The sequence below is a fragment of the Astyanax mexicanus genome, chromosome 16, assembly GCF_023375975.1.
Source record: "Astyanax mexicanus isolate ESR-SI-001 chromosome 16, AstMex3_surface, whole genome shotgun sequence".
NCBI classification, from domain to species: Eukaryota; Metazoa; Chordata; class Actinopteri; order Characiformes; family Acestrorhamphidae; genus Astyanax; species Astyanax mexicanus.
In genome coordinates this window covers 39,014,363-39,029,521 of record NC_064423.1, presented here as the reverse complement: position 1 = coordinate 39,029,521, position 15,159 = coordinate 39,014,363, and the positions used below count along the sequence as shown (strand labels likewise).

The 15,159-nt window shown below is 33.8% G+C and overlaps 1 protein-coding gene across 2 annotated transcripts in view; it reads left to right on the top strand.

Annotated features, from left to right (window-relative positions):
• The first annotated feature begins 225 nt into the window (after positions 1 to 225).
• Positions 226 to 15,159, top strand: part of alx4a (ALX homeobox 4a) — a 64,090-nt gene continuing 49,156 nt past the window's right edge. For both annotated transcript variants that reach the window (XR_007424780.1, XM_007232898.3), the window contains exon 1: positions 226 to 676. Coding sequence is in view for 1 of the 2 variants with exons in the window: in XM_007232898.3 (XP_007232960.1) it covers positions 337 to 676 (340 nt within the window). In the remaining variant the exon portion in view is untranslated. The remainder of the gene's footprint in view (positions 677 to 15,159) is intronic.

The following is a 15,159-nucleotide window of genomic DNA, read 5'->3' as shown; positions in this document are numbered from 1 at the left end:
GAAGAAGGAAAGAGACTGGGAGAGACTGGGGGATACTGGGAGATACTGAGAATCTACGGGGAGAGACTAGGAAACGCTGGGAAACACTGGGAGAAAAAGAGCGCGGGCACGTTCGCGTATTTGATTCCTTTAGGGGGTTTAGAAAGAAAATAGCCTTCTAGAGACGCTCCGCGCGCCAGAAAGAGAAAGAGTTAGAGAGAGAGATTGAGGGGAAAGAGAGAGAGAGAGAGAGAGGGCGGTAGAGCGAGAAAGAGAGAGCGAGGGAGGAAGAGAGGAAAAAAAACACTGTGCGTGGTTTTCTCTTTCTTGCACGCGCGCCGACTTTTTTTTTTAGTTATGAACGCGGAGACGTGCGTCTCATACTGCGACATGAGCTCCATGGAGCCGTACTACGGGCCGCAGGCTCCCCGCGAGCAGCACTCCAACCCGTTCAGGACGTTCCCGGCGGCCGAGGCCAAGTACAGCCCCGCGTTCCCGGGCGCCAAAGCCCAAGCCCGGAGTCCCTTCCAGCCGCAGCAACCGCAACCGGACTGCCCATCCAGCGCGGACGCGGAGAGCACCTTTAACAAATACCATCTCTTCATGCAGAGGGGCGCGTGCAAAACCCCCCCAGAGGGCGGCAAGGGGCATCAGGAGAGCGGGCACAACGGAGGTGGAGGACTGCTCTCCTGTTACGGTAAGTGAGAGTACTTGTTGTGAAAGTGCATCTGTGTGTATGAAGTGTAAGAGTGCATTAGTGAATTAGTGTATGCAATGCGCCCCAGCTGGCATTTCAACGTTGATGTTATGGTTGAATCAACGTTGGATTTGGTGTTGATTTTGAAAAGTGAATCAACGTTAATATTGCAACGTTGTTTCAACATCTTACGTTCAACCTTTAACAAACCATAGTGTTAACAATAAACTTACATCACTCTAGTAAAGCTGAGTATTTAAAAAAATCTGATTCAACATCTGATCTCATTAACACTAAAACAGTAAAACTAACAGAACATGAACATGGTGTTAAACTAAAAAGCAGTTATGGAAATAGAAGTAAAACACTTTTTCATCCCTCCATCCAGCCGTTTTAAGAAATTTAATGGTGATGAAATGTAAAATCTAAAACGCTAATTCAAAAGGCAGAAAGCTATTACGTTCATTCAACGTTAAAATTGCAACGCTTGCACAACCCCTTTGACACTACATGTTGATTCAACGTTGTTTCAACGTTAAAACAACAACAGACATTGCTTTAATCGTATTTAACCATGTTTCAACGTTGAAGTTCGGTTGTGTACCAGCTGGGAGTGTATGCGATGCGCGCTTTGGTTTGGAAGGCTGTGTATGAAGTGTGTGTGTTCTCAAAGGGTTCAGGTTTGGAAGAAAAATGTATGGAAGCGTTCTTATGCTTGTTTTAGTTTTGGAAGTTATGGATCAAAAAGAGAGTTTTGCAAACATTGCAAACGTGTGTGTGTGCGCGTTTGAAAGAATAGCGAGAAGAGTCTGTTTTTGTTAGTTTGGGAAGCTTAAACATTTGTGAACCCTTTAGATTTTTTTTACATTTCTGCTTAAAATTGACCTAAGAATTTAAATCGCCAGAAAGTTAAAAGTAGAAATAAAAATATTAGACTTGCTTATTTATTCATTTGTTTGTTCATCCAGAAAAAAAAAAACATAACCTATGTTGGTAGGGTAGCTCGTTAACTAGTTATATATATTTCCTCCGGATGACCAGCAGGTTTGAGCTGGATATTTGATTTATTTTATATCTTTGATCAGGAAAAACATGAAGACTTTTAAAATATTTTAAGATATTTTGAATCTGAAGGTGAAATTAGAGTCACGTGTTTTCAACCAGTACGAGTCACGCCATGAGTTTTATTTAAAGAACATGGATCTACCAAAGTCTGATCTTCACAACACATGTTTGTATATGTGTTTCATAGCAAGAACAAAATAAGTTTTTTGAGGAGCTCAGAAGAAAAGCTACTGATGCTTTTGTATGCAAACATATGATAATAACAGTATATGGATGAAACCAAAATAGGTCTCTTTTTGTGTTTGTGTTTAAATGAGAAGCGTCAAGTTTGGAGAAAGGAAAACACTTAATTTAAGCATAAAAAGCCTAATCTCATTTGCAAGTGAAACATGGTGCTGGTAGTATCGTGGTTTAGGCCTGTTTAGCTGACTCTGATTTATGAATTATGAATTACCAAGTTGTAAAATAAAATTACATGTATCTAAAATTTAAAATAAATGTGGTTCTACATATATTTTTAGGACTTCTTTTTTCAGTAAAATCTGATGAAGTTTTAGTCTTAAGATTTGCTGACATATTGGAACTTCTAAAGGGTCACGAACTTTTTAAGCACCACTGTGTGTGTTTATGCGAGACTGGAAGCCTTGTGCAGTGTAGATTTTATTTTCTAACTTGAGATTCTGAACGGTGTTTTTTGTATGAATGAAGTACCTCTGTGTGTTTCGTGGCGTATTTTTGATCCTCCAGCAGAAGGATGGAAGCTAAAGGATGGTAGGCACCATCTCGAGGCTGTATGTTATATTAAGGTTTAAGGTAGGGGTGCTGAGGAAGAGGAGGAGCAAGGGGGGTGTATAGGACTAAGGGAAGTAATCGCGGGTTGTAGCGCTGATTTCTACTTTAAGATCGATAATTACATCAACGCAATTGTCGCTTCGCTAATACTGACTGAGCGCGATTACGCACAGCGTTGCTCCACTTCGCTCTGATGAACCGAATTCAATTAAATTTAATGCGATAATCTGCATCACAATCCGAAATCCTGCAGCTCAATCGGACAATTTAATTAGCGCGTTTTCAGGTGCTCGTCTGATCTCATCCACCTTTAGAAATTGATGCAAAATATTATTTTAATAATAACAACATGCATCAATACATAAATTCAGTTTTAAGTAAAGTAAGTGAAGCATTCAGCGGACAAAATAACAGAAACAAAACGCAAATGACAGTTGGGGTACGATCTGAACGGCCTACAAATACATACAATCCATAAACTAGTGTATCTAATCACACGCACGCAAAACTTCTCTAACGGTCGCGAGCTATAGCTCAAGGACAGCAAACAATGCGCTAAACTATACAGTAATGTGTGTGTGTTTTTAGAGCAGAGTTTGGCAACCCAGGGGAACCCTTACGTACAGAGCGGCCATAAAATATTTAACGATAGTAGCATTACAGATTTTAGCCTACACAGCACATAATTAAATAATAATTAAGTATACTCTGCTATACTCTATAGAATCCAGCTATACACAAGTTTCCTATAGAACAATTACAGAGTGTTTTGAATGAACAACATACTATTTAAAACTATTTTTAAATACGTTACTAAGTACAATAGAGTATTTAACTTCGTAACATCCATGCATTATTTAACAAGAGCAACTTTACAGTACGTAATTATGCAGCACAATATTTATACGCCGTATATTTACAAAATAATAATGTTTATGCAGGGTTATACAGGGTTGTAAATACACCTCAGTATATTTTAACTACAGAGCAATTACGAACAGTTCACATTATCAAGCCCATTTGGTCAACAGAGAAGCTCCACATGTTATGTAGAGTTGTGTTTTTTTTTTAAATATAGAGCAATTCAATTTTTTATAATTGTTTTTAACAATGCAGTCATGTATACATACGACAATTTGAACTACACAGTAAAAAACACAAAGACTTCCAAAGCCCACAAACTAGCTTATAAGAGCACTAAATGGTGCTCTAAAAATGTTACAAACTCAACGGCAACAGTATAGTTGAAATATAGGTAAATATCACGCGGCTATACTTAATTAACATAAAAGCAGAATTGCATGGTTTAGCCTAGCAGAGTTATTTAAAACACTACATTATAAATACACAGCAGAATACTTTAACTAATTTTTAAATATTTAAACTAATATTTTAAAGCGCTGATATATACGCTATAAATGCAGATAGCTTACTGCAGATTTACGAGGTATTTTATCTATAAAGTAGCCATAACGTTTAAACACATAGCAGTGATAAATGTTTAAACAATACAGCTGATTTTTGAAATATAGAGCAACTTTTTTTTTACTTTAAAACACAGCATGCACTAAAATTACAGAAGCACTGAAAGACCAACACTGAAAATCTGGGCATTGAATTTACATGACTCAAATGTGTCAAGTAGCTGCAAATGAATAAAATGTGTTCCATCAACACAATTCTTGCCAAAACAAGTTCACTAAAAGAATTCAATTATGTTAATGGAGCACTTGGCACGTTTAAATCACGAACTACGTGTTTCAGTGAGCCAGAGGCCTACACTATTTTAATTATACAGCGGAGTGGCTAAATATACAGGGATCGCGTTTAAAATTTATAGAAATCACTTATATAGGTATTTTACATATTTTCTTTTTTTTTTTGTAAAAATCCACAATATTTCTTTGTTTGAATATTAGGAGGATGGGTTGCACGTGAGCGAAATAAACGTTAACAGGAGCATTAATAGGAGATTAAAATGCTGTTTTTTTAACCATTGCGGCTGAACGCTTAATGGGGCAATGTCATTTTATTTTATTTTTATTTGTGTTTAGACACAAATAGCCATAGCCAAAGCTAATTAATTTATGGTTTACCATTGGCTAGAAATGTAATTAAATGTAAAGATTAATTCACTGTGATTTTCGTCATAGATAAGAATAGCTTTTAAAAAAGCGTCACAATTTTTCCGCTTTTCCGCTTTTTGTCATTTGAATCTCAAAGTTCCTCAAAGTCCTTTATGTTGTTTCACTGTAAAAAGTGTAGCCCTGCTCAAATTAAAAAAATTGATGTCCATTTGTTGCATCTAAACTATTTGACTTCACTCAATCTAAATAAAGTCAATTGTTACAACCTGATTATTTTATTTTGACATAAACCATATTACTTCACTCGACCCAATATTAATTATTCACCTTGATCCAAGTTAAATTCTTTACATTTCAGTTTCGGAACCAAACTAATACATTTAAATTGATCCGAACTTTTAAAAAAAACATGGCAGCATATTCAGAAGTTCCAGAAGTTACTGTGGCATGGAAGAGGACGGATTACCAGCGAGATTCGTTTCAGTGCTCTCTTGCTCTTTTTATTTTGCTCTGAGGAGGACACTAAGAGCTGGATTTACATGGGATTCCACTTTTGAAAGTAAAACTAACTACAGCTCCAACGCAGCTAACCCCACTCCCACACACAGAAAACACACAAAGGGTGAGGCACAAAACAACCACATAACTGATAACTACATGAATAATACTAGAACAGTGATAATAAAACATGACATGAAACTCTGGGATAAACAGTAACATAAACACGCAGAAAAACACCCACTTCCCCCAACAGGGTGAGCTCCCATAATTCCTTGCGCCCCCCCTCCAGTCCCGACGCCACAATACCATAAGCATGCGGTGCTATCTCGCGAGCGCGTTCAGGCACTTTCTCCCTCTCTCATTCTCTCTCTCGCGAGCGCGTTCAGGCACTTTCTCCCTCTCTCCCTCAGTGCTCTGAAGCACTTCTCTACAACTTCTCCCGTGCTCCACAGTGCGCATGCGCAATTCATGTTTGATTCAAATTAAAAATATTACATCCTTATCTCTTTTCTTCGAGTATGATTTCAGTGGAACCAAAACATTTGGTTTATTTCCTTCAGAATTGTAATTAATTTAGTCTGAATCAAAATTGACACATCAAAATTCAAAAAGGTTGAGTTTCACAATAAAGTCAATAATTGTACTATGTGTTCAATCATATTTATTAGCTTGAATGAACAGCTCCATGCTTCACTTTTTACAGTGTTTTTTTTTACTTAAAAACAGTGTTTTAATATAAATGATCTAGATGATTTGGAGTACATTTTAAATTTGTATATTTAAAAAATATAAAACAAAACTTTCTTTTTGTCATTTTAACCTAAAAATAATGTTTAATATAAATGATCTTAGATGACTTGGAATACATTTTTCATTTTTGTATTTATTTTATTACTTTTTTCCCCTCTCATGTAAAGCCGATATTTTGCAGCCACATATTTCTTTATTGCATGACGTTATGACGAATGGCACGCGGTTTTGTTGAACCATGCTATATCCGATGTTCTTCTCTGAATTAGATGCCAAATAAGGAATATAAAAATCAGTAGGCTATATAATGTACATCAGGATGCTGACTCAGCCATTACAGTAATAGAGCCGCAGAGAACGAGCATGAGTCAGCAGTAGTGAAAGTTCCTCTGCAGAGGAACATGGGAGGAACATAAATAAAGCCCCTCACCGCTGCTACTCTTCATTATGTCAAAGTGTAGGTTTGCATGGGAAAGTGCAGAGCATGTCCCTTATCTGACAGCAGCTCTAATCAAAGCAACGACAGCGAGCCTCGCGCCAACTCGAGATCATTTCTGAGAGAGCCTCGAGACCATTTGCCCTCCACGTGTGGAGCAGCGCTTTTGAGGAGTCCGGGAATAACACGCGCCATGTGCTGAAGGGCTTTAAGAACCGGGATTACCCGAATCATACAATATAAGCATACTTCCTACAGAGGAGCTCTCAGCTGGCGCGCGCTGAACGCAGGGGTGAGTGCTGCTTTCCTATAGATAACTTAAAAGTTAAGCTAAATTAAAAATAAAATATATTTTTTGTCAAATAAAAAAAAAAAATATTGCACCGCAAAATAGAGCAAACTAATTACCGCAACTAACATTGACATAAACAAAGGTTTCTTGTTGGTCTTACTAAATAACCTCTTTTGGCAAAATTTACATATAATTGTGTTTGAGGCCAGTGTTCCCAGTTCCAATTTGTTAATTTTAATTGACAAAAAAAAGGTAGTTTTGCCCGCAATGCATACATTTGATTAATGTAAAACGTGTTATTTACACAACTTATTCACTTCTTTAGTTAATCCTACAGGCTACTCAGCAAAACGTGTAATACACATTTCACAGAACTTAAATAAGGTCAATTAAAAACATAAAGCGATTTTTTTTATTTGTGAGTTTTAATTCTTTACACAACTATTAGTGTTTTTCTTCTTGAATATTTTTATTTTTACAGTGTAAGATTATAATCTATGTTTTATTGATGTATATAATATAAACTACTCAATCAATCAACCTTTATTTTCACTCAGAATACACTGCAGGTGACCCTCATTTACAGTGCAGCCGAGCATTATACAGAAGAAGGGTTTATTAGTATGAAGTATAAATTTAAAATTCAAAATTATAGCAGAATTACATCATAAAAACGGTACATTATCTTTGAAATAGGAACATAACAGTAAAACAAGTGGTAGAAAAATGTCAATGGGAGGTAATCTCAAGAGAATAAGTTCAGTATATTAATTTATTTTAAGCGACATATTATAGGGCACAGTTTCCCAAAAGAATCTTAGAAGCATAAGGAACGTCTTAACATGGAGAGAAAGTATGTTCAGTGTTTAGTGTGATGCCCTTGTATTTTAGGAACACAGATCATGTTCCTGAGGATAATGTTTGTATTTTAATTTTAATATTAATAGAAAAATACCTGTACAGTACATTTTTATTCTAAAAGTTTACCTAGCCTTAAAACCTAGTTTACCTTACTTAAAAAAATGCATTTTATGTTTTTTTTTTTTTTTTTTTTTTTTGCATATTTTTATTTTTATTTAAATATAACTTTATTTTCGTGCTCGATTCTCAAGACCAATACCTGATATTTAAGTCAATTCAGGCTATATTCAGGCCCTGCAATTATCAGACAGGGATGGATTAGAAAGCAAAATAAAAGTATAAGCGCTTATTGACTGCAGATTTAATCGTATCTGATCAGATCCAAACACACCGCCTCCACTCCCTAAACGCTCGCGCGCGCTTCAGCGTCTGCAGCGCGCGGGCTGTAAATATCAGCGCATGTAAAAACAGCAGAAATCAGAATCTTCCTCTAAAGTAAATGTCCACTATAAAGAAGTGCAGACAGTAAACACGCACATGCTGTCAAAACTGACAGTGATTAATGACCATGGATTCAGCTCGAGCTCAGAAGGGATTTTTTTTGCGCATTTGTTTGTCTGATTACTTAACTCTGCTTTTAGTTTATCACTTATATATACGTGATAAATAACAGTAAATTACAAATAAACCAAAAGTACTAATTCAAAAAAGTAAAGTATAGTACTACTGAAACTACCACAAACCAATAATAATCATACTACTACTACTACTACTACTACTACTACTACTACTACTACTACTAATAATAATAATAATAACAATAATAATAATAATAATAATAATAATAATAATAATAATAATAATTTGTTTATTTTTAAAAGTTTTTCACCCCTAGTAAATTCGTATATTATTTTCTAATTTAACAAAATGAGGAAATAATTTATGTGCCACTAGTTGAGCACCCTTCACATTGTCTTTATTTTTTAAAATTAATCTACAATTAATGTAACGTAATAATAATTATATATTATATAACATTAATCTATGGCAATATTTTTGAAAGCAGTCTATTTTGTATTTGTTGTTTTTTCTGCTGTATTTACTTTTAATAGTTTGTTTGTGCTTCGCACACAGCAATAAATATGCTGCTTTTTAGTTTTGTAGTAGATTTTTGTTGCTACATTACTTTGTTTTTTTTGTTACACTACTTTTTTGTATTCAAAATCAGGATCTTGGTAAGATACTAAGAAAAAACAAATATTTTACCATATCGAAATATCATTATAGCAAAAATACCCTGAAATATCATGATATTATTTTAGTCATATCACCCACCCCTAATTTATATTTTTATAATAATACATTTTTACGTCTTACGTCTTAGACATTATTATTATTATTATTATTATTATTATTATTATTATTATTATTAAGATCTAATTAAACAATTAAGACAGTAACAGTAACACGCAGCGTGATAAAGTAATCATTGGTTGGTAAAATAATAAGTATGACGTAAACCGGTATCAGAGCAGAATGGAGGCGGTCTGTTGTACAGATGTGATTAAAGCGGAGCTCCGTTAACTAATAAGAGCCACTTTGATGGGAAATTACGAACATCAAACCTCTGATTAAACAGCGACGGAGAAAAGAGCTGAGGAAAAATTTACAACATTACAACTAAGATTACAACATGGCGAAAAGCAAAGTGATTTTTTATTTTATTAAAAAAAGAGAAAAAACAGCAGTGCGCCATGTTTTAAATACTTTTAAAGTAAATATATATGAACAAAATAAAATAAACCTAAATATATATATATATATATATATATATATATATATATATATATATATATATATATATATATAATTTATACTTAGTACATATAAATATATACACTAGAGGCAGGCCTTATGTCACTAAAAATATTTAATAATATTTTAAGGTATTTTTGCCATAACAGTAACTGTGTTCTTGATGATATGATTAATTAAAATTATTATTATTTTATTAACTAAAAATAAATTATTTAAAGGATACACGAATGCATTATAACGAATATTACATTTTACATTTTTAAATATATTATTGCATTGCGTATGATATATTGCACAGCCCAATTGATATTGAGATTTTTACAAGGAAGTAAGACTGGAGGTCAATGATCCAAAATATGAGGATGATGATGATGATGATACTAATAATGAATAATGCACTCTCTATACATATCAAATAAATAAATAAAATATACTGGACATATATAATCTATTTTAATCGAATTATAATCTAATTTATTTTTGCATATAATACTCAAGTACACACATTAGTATCAGAGTATGTATAAGGTACTGTACGTATTTAGTGTTTAGTGGTCTATTGAAAGATACACAGGCAGAACAAGACAAGGCTACATATAAACACATATACGTATAAATATACTTCTGGGATCCAGCCTCCCCATTGAAGAGTGTGTGGAACACTATAAAACGTCAAAATGAGTCTAAATAAGAAAGAGCAGTTAAAACAAGGCATGTTTTTGTTATCCTGTTTACTAAATGAGGCAATATCCTGTTCTCTAAATTAGGCCCTGAAACAAAAACGTCTCGATTACTGCGGGAGGCATGACTTCCAGCGCTACAGGCAGCAGCAGCAGCAGCAGCAGCCAGCGGCTCTCAGGTTAAGGGGATCATTTAGAGGGGGATATATGAATGCATCACTGTAATTGATCTGGAGAGGTCGGTGTGCTGCAACTGACAAATTAAAAACACGTTTCCAGCCTTTAACTCTGATAGCTGTGAAGAACGAGTGAGAGTTTATGCTGTTTAAACATTTTTCTGTTGATCAAAATTAAAACAAAAAGTTGTATCACATTTATTAGATAACTTTTTATAGAATACAAGTGATTTTATTAGTGATGGGACGATCCACTTTTTTCAGCTCAGATCCGATTCCGATATAAAACTGATATAAAACTGCCGATGCCGATACAAATACAGATAAAAGGGCTCTTTTAGTTGATTATTATTACTATAATTAACAGTGCATAAACAAGTGCATTTAATGTAAATGCATTCAAAAGTAATTTATTTGACACACTTTATATACAAACACACATTAGTTTTCTTTCAAATTAAATGTTTTAATTTTTATTAAATATTAAAATATATATATATATATATTATAAATATTAAATATTATTTACAGGGCTCTAGACAAGTTTTTTGCACTGGTTGTGCAGGAGACTTTTATTTTGACACGTAGCGTTGTGGACTATCTGCAATGGCTAACGTGTAACCAATGACGCTAACTGTATTAGTGCTGGTTGGAGTGGGTAGGATCTATGGTTTGATATTAGATGTGGATTATGGCTGTAGTTCACTTGAGTTAGTTACTTATTACATTCACAATGCCGGAATGCAGCTGTTGGCCCAATGCTAATTATGCTAACAGACTGCAGATCTTAATGGAGATGGCTAACAGCTAACTGGCGATGCTAACTGTATTTCTGATCTTAATTAACCACATTAATAACAGATGGGTGTGTTTGTGCTGGTTAGTGTTTGTAGTTCCTGTGGTTTTATAGGATATGTGGATTATGACTATAGTTTACTCCAGTTTGTAGTTAAAGTTTTAATACAATTACAAAACAAGAATGCAGTTGCTGTGGGTTCAGTACTAATGCTAGCTAGGCTAACAGACTGCTGGTGTTAATCTGTTCACCCCTCAGACGCTGACTTTACAAATATTATATTTAGCCATTCTGCTGTTCGGCATTTTTAAAGTGAAAACTCTCCAAATAATTGACATTTTTTTTTTGTAGATAAACAGCTAAAGTTACTCAGTCAGCTACAGACTGAAGCTGCTGGGGGTTCAGGGTAAACTGTGGAACTGGAATCCGGATCAGTGATGTGTTTTGTGTTAGGTTCAGTGGGTTTATATGGAATATGGATCAATAAGATGATCGGCCACGGTCACCCGATATCCGATACTTTAAATTACATCAATATCAGCCCCGATATCGATATTGTATCAGATCGGTCTCATCTCCAGATAATATATATATATATATATATATATATATATGTCCTATGGGTTCATCACAGTAACAGTTTATTAGTCACAGAGATTAACTACATGCTTAAATGTTTAAACTGTCTAAAGTGTATTCTGACGTCATAATATTGTGCAAAATGTTCAGAGCAAATGCAAATGTGCATAAAAAAAAAAACAGACAAGAAGTCAGAAACAGATGCAAGAGATCCTGATGTAGCATCAGCAGCCTGCTGTTTATTTAACATGGCAAGTAAATAAAGCTATAAATAAACAAAACCAGCAATGAGATTTTTTTTGTGAAACTGCTGAAACGTGGAGAAAACACGCTGGCAAACGGTTCAGTTGTTGAAAAATGTAGAAAACAAACCAAAAAAGTTCTTTTACTAAGTTTTTTATTTTATTTTTAACAAACTTCCCTTCCCGTAAACTAAGCTGTTAATAAAACATGTTCTACGATTTATGTAATGATGTAAATTAATGGATCAAATCTGATTATTATTTTATACTTTTTTTCTCTCAATATTCTTTGAATTAATGTATAAATCTATGATTGGTCAGTTTTGGACCAAAATCAATACTCTGTATTAGATTGGCACATAACTAAATTTGACAAAAGGATATAATGTACTTAATAAATGCTTTTTAAAATGTAGAGCAAAGAAAGGTGTTAAAAAACAAAAGTATTTTTAGTGTTTTTTGTGATTTTATTTTTTACATCCATGTGAGGAGTTTTACCCATCAAAAAATCCTGAGGTAATTTATGAATGCCAATCAATCTGATAGTCTACATTGTTTTCAGTGAATTAAAGAGAAGTATTTTAGGTGTTTAAAAAAAAGACTACTAAAACGAGCAGGCAAATAGGGGGAAAATAAGCGGGCAAACATTTCATCTGATAAAATATATAATTAAAACTACTGTAATACCTTTTTACGGTAATCTTCCAATAATTAATCAAGGATTTTGTGTAAAAAATAAATAAATAAACAAAACTAAGGAATTAGAGATGTATTTTAGTGTTTCTTGAAATGCTAAAAAATATAATAAGCAGGCAAACAGTTCAGTTGATGAAAAATGTTGAAAACAAACATTTTCATCTGGTGTAAAACTATAGCACAGAATTTCAAAATAAGAGCATCATACTGAACGTAAAACATGGTGGTGGTGGTAGTGTGATGGTCTGGCCCTGCTTTGCTGCTTTAGGACCTGATAACTTCATGCTGTAATAGATGGAAGCAGGAATTCTGCTCTCTAGCAGAAATTCCTGAAGCTCAGATGTACTTGGGTTCTGCAGCAGGACAATGACCTGAAGCACACCAGCAAGTCCACCTCTGAATGGATTAAAAAAACTAAACTAAACGAAGGTTTTGAAACGGCCTGGTCAAAGTCTGATTCAAAAACAGGATGTTTATGCTGGAAAATCCTCCAATGTGTCTGAATTAAAATAATTCTGTAAAGAAGAGTGAAATAAAATTCCTCCACAGAGATGTGAAAGACTCGTTGCCAGTTATCTGTAAAGCTTGATTGCAGTTGTTGCTGCTAAGGGTGGCTTCTGTGTTTCACACAGAAATAGATTTTTTTTTTTTACTTTAATAAAAAATTATATAATTTAAAAAGTGCTTTCAAGGATTTTGTTAAAAAAAAAACTGTTGTAATGTTTTTTGAATTACTAAAATAAGAGAAAAATAAGAAGGCATATTGTTTAGTTGATGAAAAATGTTGAAAACAAAAAAGCAGCTTTAACCAACATTTTTCTGCAGTTTTGTTTTAGTTTTTAGTTTTAATTTTAGAAATACACAAGACAGCCTTTACACTAAACATCACAGCTGTAATACAGTGGGATCAGATCGGAACGGACTCGTTTCCAATCCTCCATAATCAGTTGGTCCAGACCGAGGCTGCGGTTTCTACAGGGTTGCCAGGTTGATTTCTCTTCCTCGCTGAATATCAATAACAAAAACAGACAGAGAATGCAGAGGCTGAGCCCGTCAGTAACATCCCATCTAACCCCAATCTGACCACATCGCTGAGTTAAGACTTTCAGATCGCTAAGAGAGATGACTGGAATGCCCCGGCTTTACAGGAGCCCTCCGTCATTAATCAGACTCAGATGTTCCTCGCTTATTCCTCTTACTCCTAAAGAAGAGGCCTGGAATCAAAGGGAGTCCCTTAAATGTCAGGAGGTGACCGGTCTGTGAAAACCCACTAACGAATACCTTCAATAAAACACACCAACAAAAAAAGCATTTAATGCTGTTCTGAGTACAGAAACACTCATGAAATCTACCTATTTATGAAAAAAGTACTGTAATTGTAAGTTTTTATCAATAGAATTATTGTAATAGTAAATTTTACTTTAAAAGTAACGTAGTGTATGTGGATTTTACTAGTTACAAACTGATATAAACTTAAATATTTATAGATAGATAGATAGATAGATAGATACATAGATGCATAGATGCATAGATAGATAGATAGATAGATAGATAGATAGATAGATAGATAGATAGATAGATAGATAGATAGATAGATGCATAGATAGATAGATAGATAGATAGATAGATAGATAGATAGATAGATAGATAGATAGATAGATAGATAGATAGATAGATAGATAGATAGATAGATAGATACTTTATTGATCCCCGAGGGGAAATTCTAGATAAAACAGGGAGAATTCCCTTTTCAAATGTACATAAAAGTACAAAAAGAGGGAGCTGCAGTTTATCTTACTTTTCAAAAAAGGTCCTAAAAGCATAATTTCTGAAGGTTCAGTAACAATCTGTCCTTCACCTGTCCTTCCTGAGGTAATATATTTAATTTTCATTTTTATTTTGCTGTTGTTGAAGGCGCTGGGCTCATATATTTCCAGGCTTTTCCTCTTAATCATAAAATTCCTGCTTAAGAGGCAAAGAATATGAAGCTGCTCTAGAGCCACACATTTAATTTTTAGTGTTCTTAATAGCAAGTTTTTGTGTTTGGACATAATGTTTGATAATATTCCCTTTCATATAGTTCACAAACTGGTGTCAATTACTTATTGCTGGGTCCAATAAGTAACAGAGCACAGAGATATATATATATATATATATATATATATATATATATATATATATATATATATATATATATATATATATATATATATATACATATATTTACAGCTTTGGAAAAAAAATATAAGACCACCTAATATTTTTCCTGATTTTACCAAGTTAAAAACTTCTGGAATATAATTAAGAGGAAGATGGATGATCACAAGCCATCAAACCACCAAACTAAACTGCTTGAATTTTTGCACCAGGAGTAAACCAGGCATAAAGTTATCCAAAAGCAGTGTGTAAGACTGGTGGAGAAGGAGAACATGATGCCAAGATGCATGAAAACTGTGATTAAAACCAGGGTTATTCCACCAAATATTAATTTCTGAACTCTTAAAACTTTATGAATATGAACTTGTTTTCTTTGCATTATTTGAGATCTGAAAGCTCTGGATCTTTTTTTTTTGTTATTTCAGACATTTCTCATTTTCTGCAAATAAATTTGGGATAAATGTTTTCTGTAGTTTATAGAATAAAACAACAATGTTCATTTTACTCAAACCTAAACCTATAAATAGCAAAATCAGAGAAACTGAACTGATTTAG